General features: G+C 33.7%; 1 protein-coding gene and 1 long non-coding RNA gene across 4 annotated transcripts in view; one reads left to right on the forward strand and one right to left on the reverse strand.

Moving 5' to 3' along the window:
• Positions 1-17,850, forward strand: part of LOC136271288 (uncharacterized) — a 77,843-nt gene that overhangs the window by 23,680 nt on the left and 36,313 nt on the right. The window lies entirely within an intron of this gene.
• Positions 53-16,233, reverse strand: LOC105323587 (uncharacterized). 3 transcript variants are annotated; one of them, XM_011422643.4, is made up of 6 exons: positions 15,896-16,233; positions 11,145-11,526; positions 10,635-10,873; positions 3,462-3,740; positions 2,116-2,203; positions 53-1,395 (listed from the first exon to the last, which is right to left on the reverse strand). In XM_011422643.4, exons 2-6 carry the CDS (start codon positions 11,521-11,523, stop codon positions 320-322), a joined length of 2,061 nt encoding a protein of 686 aa, XP_011420945.3. In that variant the 5' UTR covers positions 11,524-11,526; positions 15,896-16,233; the 3' UTR covers positions 53-319. The 3 variants fall into 3 exon arrangements, with proteins under 3 accessions (XP_011420945.3, XP_065926885.1, XP_011420944.3); XM_066070813.1 differs by lacking the exons at positions 10,635-10,873; positions 11,145-11,526; positions 15,896-16,233 and adding exons at positions 4,154-4,739; positions 4,856-5,831 and having other exon boundaries at positions 53-1,389; XM_011422642.4 differs by lacking the exons at positions 10,635-10,873; positions 11,145-11,526; positions 15,896-16,233 and adding exons at positions 4,154-4,739; positions 4,856-5,785.

The following is a 17,850-nucleotide window of genomic DNA, read 5'->3' on the forward strand; positions in this document are numbered from 1 at the left end:
TGATATCTTATGCGATATGATTAGGAATAGCATAAACAGATATTTACAAGAATACATTAACATTAAGAATTTAATAAAGTTCATACTGTTTCACATAAGGCAAAAGACCTAGAGCTTGCTTCGACCATGAACCTACAGTCCTTTGTCCCTTTTTCATGAAACACATATAATATTTCTGTACATATATATACTATATGTATAAATCCATAATAACATGGGTTCTTTATTTGTATATTTTATGTTTTTGGGCTTTAATGTTCAATGAAATAATGTTCACACAGAATGGTTTTAAACACAAAATGAAGGTTATGCAAATTAACTACGATTCCAGTTCTGACATCATCAGTTGGTGTAGTTCCTCTTGTGACGTGTACACAGATGACAACGTCAGCGTGGTCTCGTTTGGATCAAAATGTGGCCTCTCCGAAATCGAATTCGCCAAGAAACGCACATATAAATGTTCCATGCAGAGACAATCCGAATAACACCATTTCACGAGTAGTGTCGACAGAGTTTCACAGTTAAGCTTCATAACAAAGTTCTCAAAATACATCTTTACTCGTTTCTCTTCCATTTCATGAATGCTGTTGTCGGTTGCAGAAAACATGTAGATTGTCTTCTCAAACAATGATAAAGCGTTTGGCGTAAGAAGAGAATAAAACGAGAACACGTCCTGTTCCTCTAAGTGGCTGAGGAAGTCGGATATGAAGGATTGCAGTCCGCTCCTCATCTCATACAATGCCCAATAGGATTTCTGCTTTAGGTAAAAGTTTGACATCTGTAGAAGAAGTTTCTCTAGATTCCCTGGTCGTGGTCTTTGTGTGTTGCCATATAATCTCAATACCTGATACAAGCTTTTGGTCGTCTGCATAGAAAATTCAGAGCAGCCGGATCGGATTTCTCTCTTTGCTTCAGTGATTACAAATCTTTCCTGGTCTGACATGGTCCGATGAAGTGACGTAAGGAGTTGTCTATCCGAACACGTGTTTAGTATCATGACGCATGCGCAAGCCTGTGATAGCTTGACTGGCCAATAGTCTAACAGTATTAGCCCATGGTAAAGGATTTGACCAAGCGTTTTGTAAAAGTCAGGATCTATGGAGACATCAATGATAGGGACTGATTCTTGGTTGCCTGCGAAAAAATGGGCAAAAGCTTCCCGCCAAAACTGCACAAATAATGCGTGCGGCGACAGTGGCACATGACACACATCGTTGTCACGGGAGTGTTCTTCGAAGCAGACATTAAAATCTCGCTGAACTATCTCTGGATTTTTCTGGTAGATTTTCAAGACATCTGACAGAACATTAGATCTCCTGACATGGATTAAAGTTTTGTCCTGGATTTGCATGCGAAGAAATTTGGATATTTCAAATATCTTGCATTTGGCTGAAACTAAATAAAATAAAAAATATATCATTTCAAAGCAGTTACTTAAAGAATAAATAATCGTTCTTTACGTATTAGGAGGTGATCAGATATGGTCGCAACTGAACAAATCCAACAAACCGAAAATCTTTATGATAGATTTGCTCACACCCTACCATATTTTATCATCTCAGAATATCCTAAAAATGATCTGTTATTACTTAAGCATTGAATCATTATTTTTTGAAAGATATAGTCTCATAACTGCAGCGGTGTGTGCATACAAATTGAGTAACGGGCGCTAGCATACATAACATAGTAATTGTTAACAGTATTGTACTATGCATTACAAATTTGATCCGTAGTTTCATCTCAAAGACACTGGAAAATGTATATATATATAATAGTGTAAACCTATGTGTGTATTCTTGCATGATGCATATACGTATGTGTATACAAGACAGTGAAGTTATATGTGCCAAAACTGCAAGTACTTGACAAAGGAAATTGAAATTAGATGCCTTATATGAACATGTGCCTTATATGCACAGATGTCTCATATGAACATGTGCCTTATATGAACATGTGCTGTATATGAACATGTGCTGTATATGAACAGATGCCTTATATGAACAGATGTCTAATATGAACATGTGCCTTATATGAACAGATGTCATATGAAATGTGCCATATATGAACAGATACCTTATATGAACAGATGCCTTATATGAAGGTGAACAACTATACCTTTGGGCTCATTTGCAATGTCCTTGGGATTACTTGGAGCATGAATAGGTTCAGTCTCACACTTTATGACTGTGTTAGTCAAGTCAAGCTATAGAAAAAAAATTAAATGAAAATTATCGTTATAAAATGAAAATATATCAATTCATTAGTTAATAAATAACTACATCATATGAACACCAATGACTGATTTTTAAAATGACTAATGAATACATATAATGATGGAAAACATTACAATTCATCTCAAAATTTGCTTTATAAACTGTACTCATGGGGCATAAAAAGGTTGTATTTTGTCATTATTTATAGTTACGCGGGTAGGTTAAGGCAACTCCGAGTTTAATGACTGTCAAAATTATGATCAATTTAAAAACTGTTTATTTTTATGAAAACAATGCTGAATATTAATACTAAGTGAATGTGTTCACCAAGATATAATTTTTCTACTTCGGAATCGACTCAAATCTTTGAAGCTGCCGTGCCATGGAATCATGAGACAGTTAAAAATAGATCACCTTTTTACCTTAACAAAAAATCAAGAAGTGTAACACTACCCAGAAGTTTATTTGTATGTTTGCTACAATAATTTAATCAGCAATTAGTTCATGTTTATTAGTATTACTGCTAGAATCCTATTGTCAATGGCATAAAATAAATATTGTCAATGTTTATCGGAAATCCTCTCAACTTCTTTAATTTCATTGAAAATACTACATATTTTTCATTTACAACAACAAAGCACAGGATTCTAGCAGCACTTTTCAAGTAATGTTGATATTTACAAAAGTCATCTTTCATAATATCAGGGGTAGTGTTACACGTTTGCCTTTTTTGTACACATTGACAGAGGAAAGGCTGGTCAAGCTATATAGATTTCGATCTGCTTACTTTATATCACACGCTGATAAAACAAAATATCTATGCCTGTATTATCATGATTATATCCTAACTAACACTCATATAAATTTTAGGCATCTGTATTAAATAAGTCTTCTTTTCGGCATTGTTTACACTACATTCCGATGATTTGTCTCCCGACATGATCTTCTCTATTAAACATGCTTGTGACGTCATCAATGATAATTATACGTAATAGAGAGAAATCAAAGATATATTCAGTAAGAAGAGTTTCTAGTGATATTTTACGCCTGTAGTTTTTATAATTAAACCCAGAGACAAAGTTAAAATCGACATGTTTCTGAGTAAAATATGACATCATGCTGCTTATTGTGATGTCATATCGATCAGAGGAATTTTTACTCAATCAATCGTTGAGAGTTGCCTTATCACACCCGGGTAGACTTCAAGAAAATTGAAAACTTGAAAAGCCTTAATTAATAAACACTCACGATAACTTGTTGCTGTACTATTGGTGGTGAAGGCGGTTGTTCCCTTTGATACGCATGGGTCTTGCCGGAAATGGACTCTTGGGCACTGTTGGACGATGTGGAAATAAACGACTGTGATGCCCCCTCCGCGCTGCCTTCACTGATAGGTCTGGGTAACTCTGGAGGAGTTCCGATGAGAGGTATCTGGTATGGCGGGCTGGTAGTCGAGGAGACCTGATGCATGAAGTACTCCTCACCGCAGCGGTAAAGGACCTGAGGGGGTCGCTCCTCATCCTTGGCCTACAAGAATTATACTACATATGTAAATAATGCCAGTTTGGGAGGATAACAGTAGAAATTGAGAAAAGTCAGTTGAGAATGGTTTTTGAGGGGTGTCAATTTCAACTGTTGCCCTCCCACACAGGCACTATTAATTTTATCATACTGAAAGTCTTCATTTTAAAGAAAACTTTACAGCTTTTAATTTTTTTTAATAATAAATGGATCAACAAATAAACTTCAGCAAACTCTTATTATGAATATTTTGTAAATAATAAATTGAACATTCAACGATGATTTAAAATGTTCAACAATAAAATAAAGTATTGAAACTGGAGTTTGGTTCTTTTATGAGTTCATTTATTTCAGTTATTCAAACAAGGACAAACTAATTGTGGCATCATGTTCAAACTCTGGGTTTTCAAAACATTGACCTCTTGTTGTTGACTGCTCGATGAGGATGAGAATTCGTCGAATGTTGAGTCATTAAAAACTGCATCGAGATGCTCTTGTTTTAGACTTGCACGTGAATTTTCTTGATCCATGTGGGTTTGGGTAGGATTCCTACAAACAGTGCCTAAAGATGAGCTGAAGTAATGGGACATTTCTCTTTCCTTTGGCTGGTCCAGAAGACATTCAGAGCATCTAATTGATGATTCATTCCTGTGTTCTGTAGTATCCATAATGTGTCTTGCCTCTATCTCTGCTTCAACATGTTGATCCAAAGCTGTAATAGCTGTTGCACGAATTGAATGGTTGGTGTATATGCGGGACAACTTGGCTTTCTTGGAAATTTCAGACATTAGGCATGCTAAAGTGTTTTTTCCTAATGGAGAACTGCAGTACCATGCTGTACTTTCTTCTGAAAAAGCCTCTACTGGACGCTGCCACAAAGCATCTAATTTCATGTGAAGCTTTGACAAATACTTTCTAAATGAATTCACAGGGCACATGCTTTCTAAATGTGGCTGTGCATACATTCTTTCTTCTCCAATTGTCTCATTTGGTGCTGCATTGGATCTGAAATAAAGAAAATTAAGTATTAACAATTATGAAAATTATTAAACATTAAATTTATAATTACATAATAATAAATCACCACTCTTCCTTTACAAAGAGTAATAAATAATCTTTACCCGTGGTTTTTGTCAACTTCGTCGATTGCCTGGAACACGTATTCTCTTCCTGTTGCATCAGTTTTAATCACAAACGTTTCTTTTGTCATTCTCCGGAGGTTCTCTCCGCCTCGTCTGCATAGGTAGAACTTTATATCAAACCAGACCTTGTTTTGTAATCCCCATGGTGTATCAACATTGAATACAATGCTCTCCGAGTTATACAGCTTTTTTAGGTCCTCTGAGGAAATGGCTGGTTTATGATCCACGAATCCAAAACCCTTCTTTTTCATGTCTGTGAGGGCGGCCTTGTACACTTCATTTGAATCGTTGAATTCTGGACCTTGAATGTCAATTTTGCAAGTGCCTTTCAAATATTTAGAAAGACCATATTTTATGTTGTTTAATGAATTCACTTTCAGGTTCGTTCCTGTTTTTTTTCGAATTGAAACATAAAAAAGTCGCAGATTCTCGTTTAGCTCTTGCTTGGATAGGCCTTCGAATTCCCCGCTTCCTCTTTTTTCAATCAGGAAGCTGCGGAATAAATTAACAGATCTTTTTACAGTACGTTGAGTACTAACAGAATCTTTCTCATCCATCATTTTCGCTATTTGGGACTCCTCAACATCTGCAAACATATTTCATTGTTTGTTATCCCTGTCCGACTGTCGTTTGTTTTCTTTAATCAATCTTTCTCGGGCGCACGCTTGGATTTATGCTTAATTTAATCGTATTATTTCAAACGCATTGCTGGCCTCATTAATAAGAATGCTGGTCAACCCGGTACCTGGTAAACTCGGCACTTGGGGAACTCGGCACCGAGAATAATGAATTCGGCATCCGGTAAATTCGGCATCTGGTAAACTTGGTACCTGGTGATTTCGGCATCTGGTGAATTCGACATTTGTATATTATTCATTTATCTCTTTGTTGTAGACACACATTTTTTATAAATTTGGAAATATTAATTTTATTATTACACAATATATGACCAATACCGTTATCATGGAAATCTCTGTTTGTGAAGAAGGTGAGTTTCAAAGTAACTTATTACTTAACGTTACAACCACATTTATCAACAGATACAAAATAATTAATTAGCTACTGGCTTAACATTAATTTTTGAATTGAATTAATTGATATAATATATGTAAGAATTTATCATTTTATGAACATTTGCACATTTGGTTGTTTATTATCAAAACCGATTTGGTTTGACTTTTCCTATAGCGTCACGATCATTTCTGTCAGCTACGTCATGCATAAATTATACACGCCGCCGACTCCTATTTTTAGGCCGAGTTATCAGTATACGCTTATGCAATGCCAGAGCTGAAGGATTTCTCAGAACAGTTTATTTCCCCCCAATATTATTCATTCAAAATCGACTATCCCGTATGTTTAAATTCTGTGCTAAACTCTCTCTCTCTCTCTCTCTCTCTCTCTCTCTCTCTCTCTCTCTCTCTCTCTCTCTCTCTCTCTCTCTCTCTCTCTCTCTCTCTCTCTGTGTGTAAACGGGCGTTAAACCATAGCCTCAAGCTACGGTCCAGAGTACGGCGTTATAAAAAATATAATATTTAAAAGTTGCATGTGCTAAGCGTTCATTTCATGTAAATACCGTAAATGTATAATGCACATGTATTACTTACTAACTTGCCAGTCAAAGTGATAGGTATGAATTCCTCGATTTCTATACCTTTCGATCGGCAATCGACAGTCAATAAAAGTATTGAACGATGGTGTGAAAGAACGAGACGGAAGTTGAGAGTGCAAGGAGGTTTGTACATGTGCGTCTTCATTAGGCAAGTGTCCGATTCGTTTCTCTTCTGTTGCCCTATCACTTTCGGTGTAAATATATATACTAAAATATCCACAAACCATTTACTGCAGATTTCTTTATTGAACACTGGTTTGTTTACATACATAAAAAATACAGTTCTTGATCCGCTTTCCGAGTACGGTTAAAGGTTGTTTAATAGGAGAAAGTTTGGGGCGGGTAAAGCTACAATTATTAACAGTAGTAAACTAAATGAAGAATTATTTAAATGGATTATTTGCACAAAATGTGGTATGGTATGATGTAAATATTTTTAAAAAATAGTGTTATTTTTATACGCGGCAAATTGCCGTAAAGTTTTTTTGTACATGTAAGTATTGTATGCACTGTAGCTTAGCTTTATATTTTCTAACCCAAAATTTATACACAGAGCTACAGCTATATATGTTATGTGCCGTATGTATTGTTTTATCACAAGTGTACACTTTCGAAAAATAGCCCAATTTCGACAGTCACGAGTACCCATGTGAATTTTTCATTCTCTGATATGTTGTTGTTCTGTCCGTGCATAATTTAGTCTTAGTTAACCAGCAGCCAATCAGCGGTAAGCTGAATCCACCAATAAAAAAAACTGGTTAAGGTGCGGGTATTGTTTATGTATGACGTAGCTGAAAAAGTTGAACGCGACGCGATCGGAAAAGTCAAACCAAATCGGTTTTAGTAATATCTGTCCAGTCTAGATTCGCCTTGGCTAGCGATGATCTTCACGTTCACCAATGAGAAATCATAGGCGATCCCCAGCTAATTACGGAGAAAATAGTTAAAAGATGAAAAGAGGCAATACATTTTCATGAATTTAAACAATAAGTATATGTAAATCTATTTACATTTGGACTATTTGCCTCTACACTGTATGTGGGTTTTTTTTCATTTATAATTATCAGAGAGAGAGAGAGAGAGAGAGAGAGAGAGAGAGAGAGAGAGAGAGAGAGAGAGAGAGAGAGATTTAACAAACTCTTAGAATATATATTGACAAGTATTTTTGTGTTGCAGCACACGTATCAAGACAAAGGTTTCCTAGATAGAAGATTGAGGACCAGTTGTTTTAATTGTCATAATTGTATAATGGTTTTATGTTTCCTCTATGTTTTTTATATCTTTAATTATGATAAGAAAAAAATAACGAGGTGCCGAATTCACCAGATTCATAATGCCGAGTTCACTCGATGCCGAATTTACCAGTTGCTGAGTTCACTATTTACGCAGGTGCCAAATTCACCAGATGCCGATTTCATTTGTTACCTTTAAGAATACGTGAATTCTACGGTGAACCGTACGCGCATAATTTAAGCACATGTAACAATTCGTTGTGTTACTAGTTGCCAAGTATGTTGCTAACGCTGAAGTGATTATACACAGCGTCTTAACCAATTAGATATAGGTATTTAACAGAGGCGTTGGAAGCAAATTGAAAAGGGGAGACTTGACTAATCATCAGAAATCTTGGGGGGGGGGGGGGTGCTATATGCCTCCAAATTTCAGTATCACTAGTAATTTTTCAATCTTTTTAAGGTAAATTTAGGAACAATTAGGTTGTCGCGAGAAAAAAGTGGCGGGGGGGGGGGTGGCCCCTCAATGATGCTACATGCCTAAAACAAGAGGCCCGTGGGGCAATATCGCTCACCTGAGCAATAGTGACTTTATATGGACATTCAAAGAATATTGTGCCATATGGCCCATAGGCTGTTCGATAGAAAAAAAAAAACCGTAGAGTATCCAAATTTTATACTTATCTTTGCATACACTTAATCTTTGACATTGTATTTTTCTGAAATACCATTTTTACCGAAAATAAGATCCAATGCAAGATATTTTTTAAAAAAAAGTTTGGTAGGGGTTCACGGTCAACCCCCAGTTCCCTTTCCTATCAAAATTGGTGTTGATTTTATATATATAAACAATTCTATAAGAAGGGGCGCCAGAAACAACTGTTTAAAAGACTTCGTTTTAATTTACTTGTGTTTAAAAAAAAACTATCAAAATTGGTGTTGATTTTATATATAAAATCAATCCTATAATAAGGGGCACCAGAAAATATTACTGCATATCATCCTTTTAGCAAGACATTTCTAATGATTAACCATACAAAATGTCAGCGTCAATCGTAGAATTATAATTAGGAAGATAGAGACCTTGTTTTGAGTCATATTTTTGTTTACATGAATTTATTTCATTCATTTTAAGATTTTTAAATTTGGTATTTCCTATTCAGCATTTAAAATATAAAGAAATTAAAGCATGACCTCACTTCTTTGTACAAATGTTACAATAAAGTTTTAAGATTCTGAGGTTGTACCGTTTACATTAAAAATTTGAATTGGCGGTAATTCCGTTGAAAGCTTCGTATGAAATGAGTCTTTTCTCAGCTCTTTGAACAAACATAGCATTATGCACAAAGCTCTGTTTCTTTTTATAACTCGAAACTTGATTCTTAGATAGGTCAGTAAATTATAGAAAAAGGTAAACAATTAAAACAAGAAAAAATGCACTAAAAACAAAGAAAGAGCACAATTTATTTTTCATCATAAATATACCTACCGGTATATATTTCTAGAAGCGGGGGCGCTGGCGTAGTGTATACATAACTTCCATTTCACTCCTAATTTCCTTATTTTCATACCAATTTTTCCATACTCCCAAACAAGTGTGTGTGTGTGGGGGGGGGGGGGGCAACTCCATAATAATTTAATTTTTTATATGTAAATTTAAACACATTAGTTGCTGCGTAAAGAATAAAGATAGGTCTTTCATTTCTGCAATTTAAATTTGTCTTACCATAAGGATGCGTGTTAAATTTTGTTAAATTTGGTTGAAATTGGCCAGTTTGGTGCAGCCACCCGGTTCCGACGCCTATGTACAACATTATGTACAACAACTACTAAGTATATATTGATACACAAAAACCGTTTACAAATGTACATGTACATGTACATGTATATATACGGGAGCTCTCCTTAACAAATCCCACCTTTTTATACACCATTCAAGTACATAACTCGCATACCAGTCATATTATACATAACCTACACCAACTCATGCACAAATCGAAAACAACTTATACACGCACTATATATTTATACAACGACCCCATAAAACATTCATATACATGTATACAGATATCCCATGTATGCATCACGCAACACACAAGTAGAATTTGATAGTTAAACTCATAAACGAATAACAAACTCGTATACAAATTACAGAGTTTCATCCATATACACTTTTATATATTGCTCCTGGATAATGAGGAAAGTATATATGCACAGTTCGAGTTTTCCTGACGTCTTACTAAGGGTTGTAAAACTTCTCCTTATAATCAAACAGGTTGATATAACCTGAAATGTTACGACTTCTTTTGAATTAATTTCAAAGTTAAAAAAGGGTAATAACGATTGCATTTGCTAAATATAGTCAATCTTATTAAGAATTACCGGTAAGTGTTATTGGGGTTGATTCGTTGCAGCAAATAAATTAATGCATGTACGAAGGAAAGATCATCTAGTTATCACATTGACAATTAACTGGAAGCATTAATAGAAGTAGTAGTAGTTTATTGGCGTATACATTACATACATTGCCATTAATATACAACCAGGGAACTCAGGTTTACGTGACATGGCATAGATCAAAACCCTTTCGACGCTGTGCATAGAATTGTTCTTATTTATCCGACAAGACATGTCGCCTCATAGGCAGCTGAAGGTTTACTTCTATGCAGGTACCATAGACGACCCATTTACGAATTTCGAAAAATATATCCACATTAATATCGACAGATGTCCCATACCACCTTAAAATCATTTTATATCTATTATTTAGGGAAGAAAATATCTGTTTATTTTAGCTTTTAAAGTTTCAGTATTTTCCTATTTAATAATACAGAGCCCTGTCTTCTTATGAAGATGAATATACAGTCTGAAAATGGCCCCAACCACCCAGCCCCCTTAAAATTAAAATACCTACGTAAGGAATTATAATGAGGCTCCCTTGATACTTGGAGTCTTTTATTGCCCGCGGGGTGTACTTGGCTAGCCGGATCAGCCGCCGCTGTTTGTCTATCTTGTAGATGTCAAACTTCTTCCCGGCTAGGTTAGGGTACAAGACTTCTGATATGTACTTTTCAAAGTCCTGTCCTGAGAGGGAGAGGCATAGCTCGGTTTTTCTAGGAATTTGATTGGAGTCGTAGTCCTGGGCAGGGTAGCCTGAAAGTTGAAGGCGCCACATGAGTATTTTTTTTTTCCACAGAGTTTTTCTTAACATACTTTTATTACTTCACTTTTTACTGTTAGTGTATTGCAATTATTTATTTTGGTGTGTAAACATACGCTTACATAAACTGAGTCATAAAGCATGTACGACATGATTTATGATGAGGTTCACGAACAAATTCAAGGTAAAGCTGTCATCGATACATCAAAGTGTCAACAAGTATATATTTTCTCTTTATTTTGCATATAAAATTAAACTGCGTACCGAATCCTAAATCTTGGTGCTCCTGTACCAAAGCTTTTTCGGCTAAGTCTGAGGAAGAAAACTTCGGAAGCTTTGCGTGTTTATCAGGAAGGCAGTACATTGTCCTTCGGAATGTCTCTTTTTCTTTTGGACCTCTTTTCAACTGTTCTTGCTTTTTGAGCATGCGCCATGCATTCATAAACCCCGGGTGTCCTGTGCTTGTAATGAAACGAGCTGGCAGTAGCTTATGTCCCGGAATTGATCGTCTAAGCATGACCGGAAGTGGTTTAGGAGCAATGGCCTGTAGACCTCTTGGCTTCTCTCTTTCACTGGTTCCAGGTGTGTTCTCAATGATTGTGACGTCATCGTTTTCTGACTGTAGATTTTCATCGACCTCCATTACCTGAAAGATTTAGGTATATGCATAAAATACAAATTAAATATGACGTTTGATTTCTTTCATCAATATGTGTAATGTATTTCGTGATACATTTGCAATACGCCAATTTGGTATGCAGTATTGATTGATATTATGCAACGTTGTGCTGATTATCTGTCAATAGATAGCAATAGATAACAATGTGATTCAGCTGTTGTTCTCTCTCTCTCTCTCTCTCTCTCTCTCTCTCTCTCTCTCTCTCTCTCTCTCTCTCTCTCTCTCTCTCTCTCCTTTTATATCACTGATACTCAATTGACCAGACACTAAGGTACATAGATAATATACAGTCCATTTAACAGTACATGTGTTACATTAAAAGTTTAAAATTTATCAATTTAAACTTAACTGTTATAGTTAAGTTTAAATTGATAAATTTTAAACTTTTAATGTAACACATGTATATGACATACAATTTACTAATTAATTTACGTGTTTAATGTTGTCTATGGGAAAGCATGGAATAGGCACATCAAGTAAAAACTGTCTGCATTAATTCATATAAAACATGTATCTAATAATATCACTATTAGAGGTCACAGTGTAGAATGTGTAATAACGTTTATCATTTTTTTCTTCAATAAATAACATTTGACGTATGCCATGTTTTTCATACTTTTTCTTTAAGTTGCTAGTAAATATTATATCTTGGTCCGATACGAATTAAACCACTGCCGTTGATCGAGCAAAGAAAATTCCTTATTACTGTTTTTTTAATAAAAGATAAATTTTACCAAAAGGCGTCGTCAATCATTGTTTTTATTTAATTTTGGATCTAATGATCTTAATCGTTGTGCACACGTGCATAGTAATGCAATACAGATAACAGTAATTTTATTATCATCGTATATATATTTATATGCTGGCAAGAAACTGCGTGCTCTTGTAAATTCAACAAATGATATCATTCGATTCTCTAATAGACTAAGAATTCAGTTATCAAAGATACCACTAATGATCGAAATAATATTTCCCGTGATTACGTACAGACGTAGATAAAATCATCCACTGAATCGACTCCTATCTATATAATTTATATTTCTTTGTTATTTGTCATGGACAATTAAAATAAACTACAGAGTGAACTAACTTTCATAAATTGAAATTCAGCGAACAGCAATCATTAGGATCATATATTTATTTTTAATGGAGATTTTATTCATGTCTATTCAAGGAAACATCCAGAAAAAAAAAACAATTTATTAGAAAAAACTTACGCAACAAATAGATCTATAAAATATCTGTATTGGATTAAAAAAATACAACTTACCAATACATTTTACAAATGTTTACTTTATTCGTTAAATCTCCCTTTCCACATAGCATCAACCACTAAACCATGTTTAGTTTGTTAATTTCAAAGTTTCGTCTGCTTTCGTCTCAATGTGTGTGGGTGTGTGTATGTGTTCGTGTGTGTGTGTGTGTGTGGGGGGGGGGGGTGGTACAGAGGATGCAACAGTTGTTAGAAATTGAATTATAATGCAACATTACATAACATCTCATCGTGTAAGGCAGTCCTACTCAATTACAGTATTTCTAACTACAAATTATCGACAATCAGGCTCTGTTGACAGATTTTAGATAACGAAAATCAAATACGATGTTGATTTTATTCCATTTTTTTTAAAATAAACAATTTGTTTACACGAAAAAATAGCCTCAATATTTCCCGTTAATTAAATATAAACCTATTAAGTTTTATATGAGAATACAACAAGTCTTGACAACTTACGAAGCTGTTGGAATCGAAAAAAAATTTTTGAAATAGACAACAAGGAAAATAACAAAGAGAAGTATAGGGGAATGAATGGTTAATTCATTTAAATTGTATTAAAATGACTTCAGACTTATTTCAAACCATTTCATTATTTCGTCTTATCCAAGTTACTCTTGCATTCCTTGCATTGCTAGTTTCCTTTCCTATTACACATTAAACAACTTACAAAAACCATGAAATGTTTTTCAATTCATAAACAATTAAGAGTAAAGTTTGTTTTATATAAAAGACTAAGTGTTTTACTTATACATGTACAAGATTGCCTTTCGAAACATTATATTATAATTTTTTGGTGTTTTAAACATGTATTCACAGACGGAAGCTTGTGAAACTTATTTGATAAACTATTTAAATTGAAATTAAAATGCGAAATGTAAATTAATTTTATTAACTTGAAAAAAATATTTCAAAAATACCTATTTATGCATGATTGCTTTTCGCTTTGTTTGTTTTTATGGCATACTGTAGGGGAAGAGATAATTTTCAAAGGTACAACTTTGATGCAAATTGCGGAGAAATAATTCACAATATACAATGAACGCAAACATTACTTTTGTTTATCTAAAAGTTTGGAAGGCAATATACCCTTAAGTTAAAGCCAAAATTAATTCCATCCAATCAATATAATTCATAAAAGTATGATTAATGTATTCAAAGTAAATATCCCAAGAATCGAGGTTTTTTTCTTTGCATATCAGTGAAATAATAAAATTACATGTACAAACAGCTTGCAGTTAAATAACGGTATAATGCATTCTCTGTTTCACCAGCCTTTGTCATGTGCATAATTATGTACATGTAACTAGTCCATTAGTATAATCTCTCTCTCTCTCTCTCTCTCTCTCTCTCTCTCTCTCTCTCTCTCTCTCTCTGTATATATCTCCTTGTAAGTTTTATTTGAGAAAAGAACATTGATATTTTTTTTCTTTTCCACCCTTTCAAGTGCATTACTTAACAAAATGTAAATTTAAAAGCAAATTCCACTCAATTTGCTTCTAAGGTGGTATGGGACACCTCCATTTTGTGCCGTACTTTCTATTAAAGGTAACAGTAAAATCCAGTAAAAATGTTATAGATATTTTCTGTGAATCAATATCGTTACCTAAATGCGTAGTGCAATGGGATAGAGCGTTAAGTTTTTTGGGTTTTTTTTTGTTTTGTTTTTTTTTTTAATAATTTTTAATATTACAAAAATATTAACACATATTTCATAGTCAAATATCGTAAAGTTTGAAAATTTTATACCGGCAAAATTGTATTAATTTTAATTATAATACTCCTATAAACATCAATATCGACAGGTGCCCCATAGTACCTTAAGCTAAACATATTGAGAGGAGAGCTGTGAGTGGGTGAGGTAACACATGCATGTATCCGTCTCCTTTTGTAATATCCCTTTATTTAGATAATACAAATAAATTCTATATATCAAATCAACATAATTCAGTATTATATATTAATTTTCATAATCAGATATGTCTGCTTATCAATGCACATGTAACTAATATCCATAGTCAAGTGGAAGACCATAAGTTGCACGCGTATCATTCATACTAATTATAACCGATCCATATTTACCATTTCATTGTGTGCTGCCTAATAAAATTGCCATTTATTTAAGATATTATATGTATCAATGATCGACTGGTTCACACTTTAGATTACACTCCAAATAATGCTGACATGCTCATATTGAAGCATGTTCTCTTTACTGAATAACACGATTCAAAGCAACTCATAACTTTTTATATACACGAAAACGGCAGTTCATCATATATACCAGTTAATGCACTTGATAATAACTTTATTGCATGGTCGACTGTTGATTCAACTTGGATAATCAATATTTTTGTCTCTGAAAAAAGGTAGGGGTGAAATAAGATTATTTATCGCTCATGAACTACTATACATATATGAAATAAAATTTAAATACCTCGCTTGTAAACAAACTAGATTAAATGGAGAAAAACATCTATAAATAGAAAGACGGATTTATATTGGACATAACCTTGTTCCAAAATTTCTGATTGTTAAATGTAAATACATGCATGATATAAAATGTAAACATTAACAGCGCAAAATCAGCCCGCGGTCACGAGTGAACAAACATTTTTTTTGAGAATACAGCGCACTATATAATATTACACCAAATATTTTGCTTGTTGCTTTCTGGCCTGTACATATAATATTGGCACAGCTGTGTCTCTATGCGACTTATCATTAAATTAAATCTATAATTGCATAATCTGATAAATCTTGGCTTCACAAATAGTGCAGTATTATATAACGCCATTTACAAAGCTAATAAATTGCGTTCCAATTTTTACCCTCTTCCAGTATCTTTTTAACTTTTTGAAGGATATTAAGAAATTTTTCTTGCGATTTAATTTTGTTCGATGTTTATTTTGGCCTGTTATACACTGCGACCTCGAAATGACCCAGTATATATAGAGAATATTTATTCAGATTGCGGCGAGATAAGCCGCGACGCGACACTTATATAACACGTGCGTTTTTTTAAACAGCTAAATCGTATTTTAACAAACAAAAAATACCTACCTTTCATGAAAAATCCAAGATCCCGCGACGTGAAACTCTCACTAGTAGGCGTATGATAATGATAACTCTCCTCAACTATAACACAATTTGCCGCACTGTGGATAATTACATTTCACCGGGTGCTATGGAAACGCAAGTCTGTTCGTCTGCTTCTACGTCGATAACGAAGATGACTCATCCATAAATAATGTTAGCAGACGATACAATTTCCCGCTATCGACCGCGTCAGAAGAGAAAGAAAAAGAACGGGACGAAATAGCCGCTGTTTATCGATTTTGTTGTGCCTCACTGACGCCGATAAAGAAATTTCTAAATAAAAATCGTAATTATCTGAAGAGTTATAAAATATCGTTTTACGACAGCCGACATTAAAACGAGACCTTTAATAAACCGATTAAAGCTGAAGGATATAAGCTGTTTAAAGTTAGCAGGGCAGAGAGAATTTAATTAAACGCCCGTAAAATAAGATTTTATCCCCCTCGATCTACTGTATAGGACAAAAGAACATTGTTTATTTTAGTTTATTCGCTCTTTTGTGTTTGCAGTAAATATAATGGCCCCTTTAATTATAACCTTGCAAACAGATCCGATAAACGCGATAATATTACATTGTTATACAATGTACAAAGTAAATTAAATGATATTTTTTGTAAGCTTTGCACGTAATCTCTTTTATGATGGTTTGAACGGCCAGCAATAGCTACATGTAGTGTTACAGAAATTCTGAAACACGCATATGCTAACATGTCTGGACATAAATGAAGGTTCAAACTCGGGTTACTCTAAATAATTTGAACTTAAACTGTACGATGTATACGAATAGTTTAATAGATATTTTGATCCTGTTTTTTTTTTTTAGAAATGTGTGTTTTTGTGAACAGTATACATTGGCAAGAAGGAAAATATGATTTAATTTTCATAAAAGAGTAAAAATAATTCTCAAGATGACCTTTTAGGAATCATTCTTTGGGCATCATGAGGAGATGATTTTTGTCGGGGCGTAGTCAAATCCAATAAAACCCGTAGGGCTTTATGATAGATTTTATCACGCTCAGACCGATATAAGCAGGTCATGATATTTAAAGAATGATTCCTTATCAATTATATTTATATTATTTTTACCAATTGTACGATTTAATATTAGAATATTGACATATTTATGTAATTTTCATTTATTAAAATTATGCAAACCCCGATTGCGCCCCAACAATATATCATTTGAATTTATTGGACTGTTAAATAAAATATCGAGTGGTATTTTTATCACAGACAAAGACACTGAAAATGTCATATTTAGATTTAAACATATTTTATTGATACTCAAATGTATTGGGTAACAGGGATAGCCTTTAAAAACCCTTTACCAAATACAAGTGCCAAGTCAAGTATTAGAATTATAAAATATTTCAATAATACAATATAGAATTATTGCCTACAAATTTAAAATATTGATATTTTGTATACATAAAATAAGGTAAAATTAAATAATAAGATATCTAAACATTTTCTTATATATAAAATTGTATCTAAAACAATTTGTAGTCACTGTGATCATAGGAAAATAATTAATGTGACTAGGAATAAGTTGATATAACTATATTTAAATAAAATAATTTTCAAGTGCAAGTACTATACTGCACCGGGCGATGATACCAGTGCCATAAAAGCACATTTGCACCCGTCTAAGGGCATTTCCAAAAGTGTTCAAACAGGTCATAGAAGACTATGGCTTAATTAGTTAGTAACCACTTTTATTATTGGTAAACTTTGAATTCTTATTTAACCTTTACAATAAAGATATCCTAATGGAAAATAATGAGTCCAGTAGAGAAAGTCGACTCTTCTGCAAGATCTTTAGAATTTTCCTCTGGGGTTCCTCGCGGAATTTCAATTCCAATAGGGTTTGAAAAAACGTCGTACAAAATTTTAAAAATCTGGTAGAAAAATCGAATTTT

This window comes from Magallana gigas, chromosome 9 (assembly GCF_963853765.1).
Source record: "Magallana gigas chromosome 9, xbMagGiga1.1, whole genome shotgun sequence".
Lineage (NCBI taxonomy): Eukaryota > Metazoa > Mollusca > Bivalvia > Ostreida > Ostreidae > Magallana > Magallana gigas.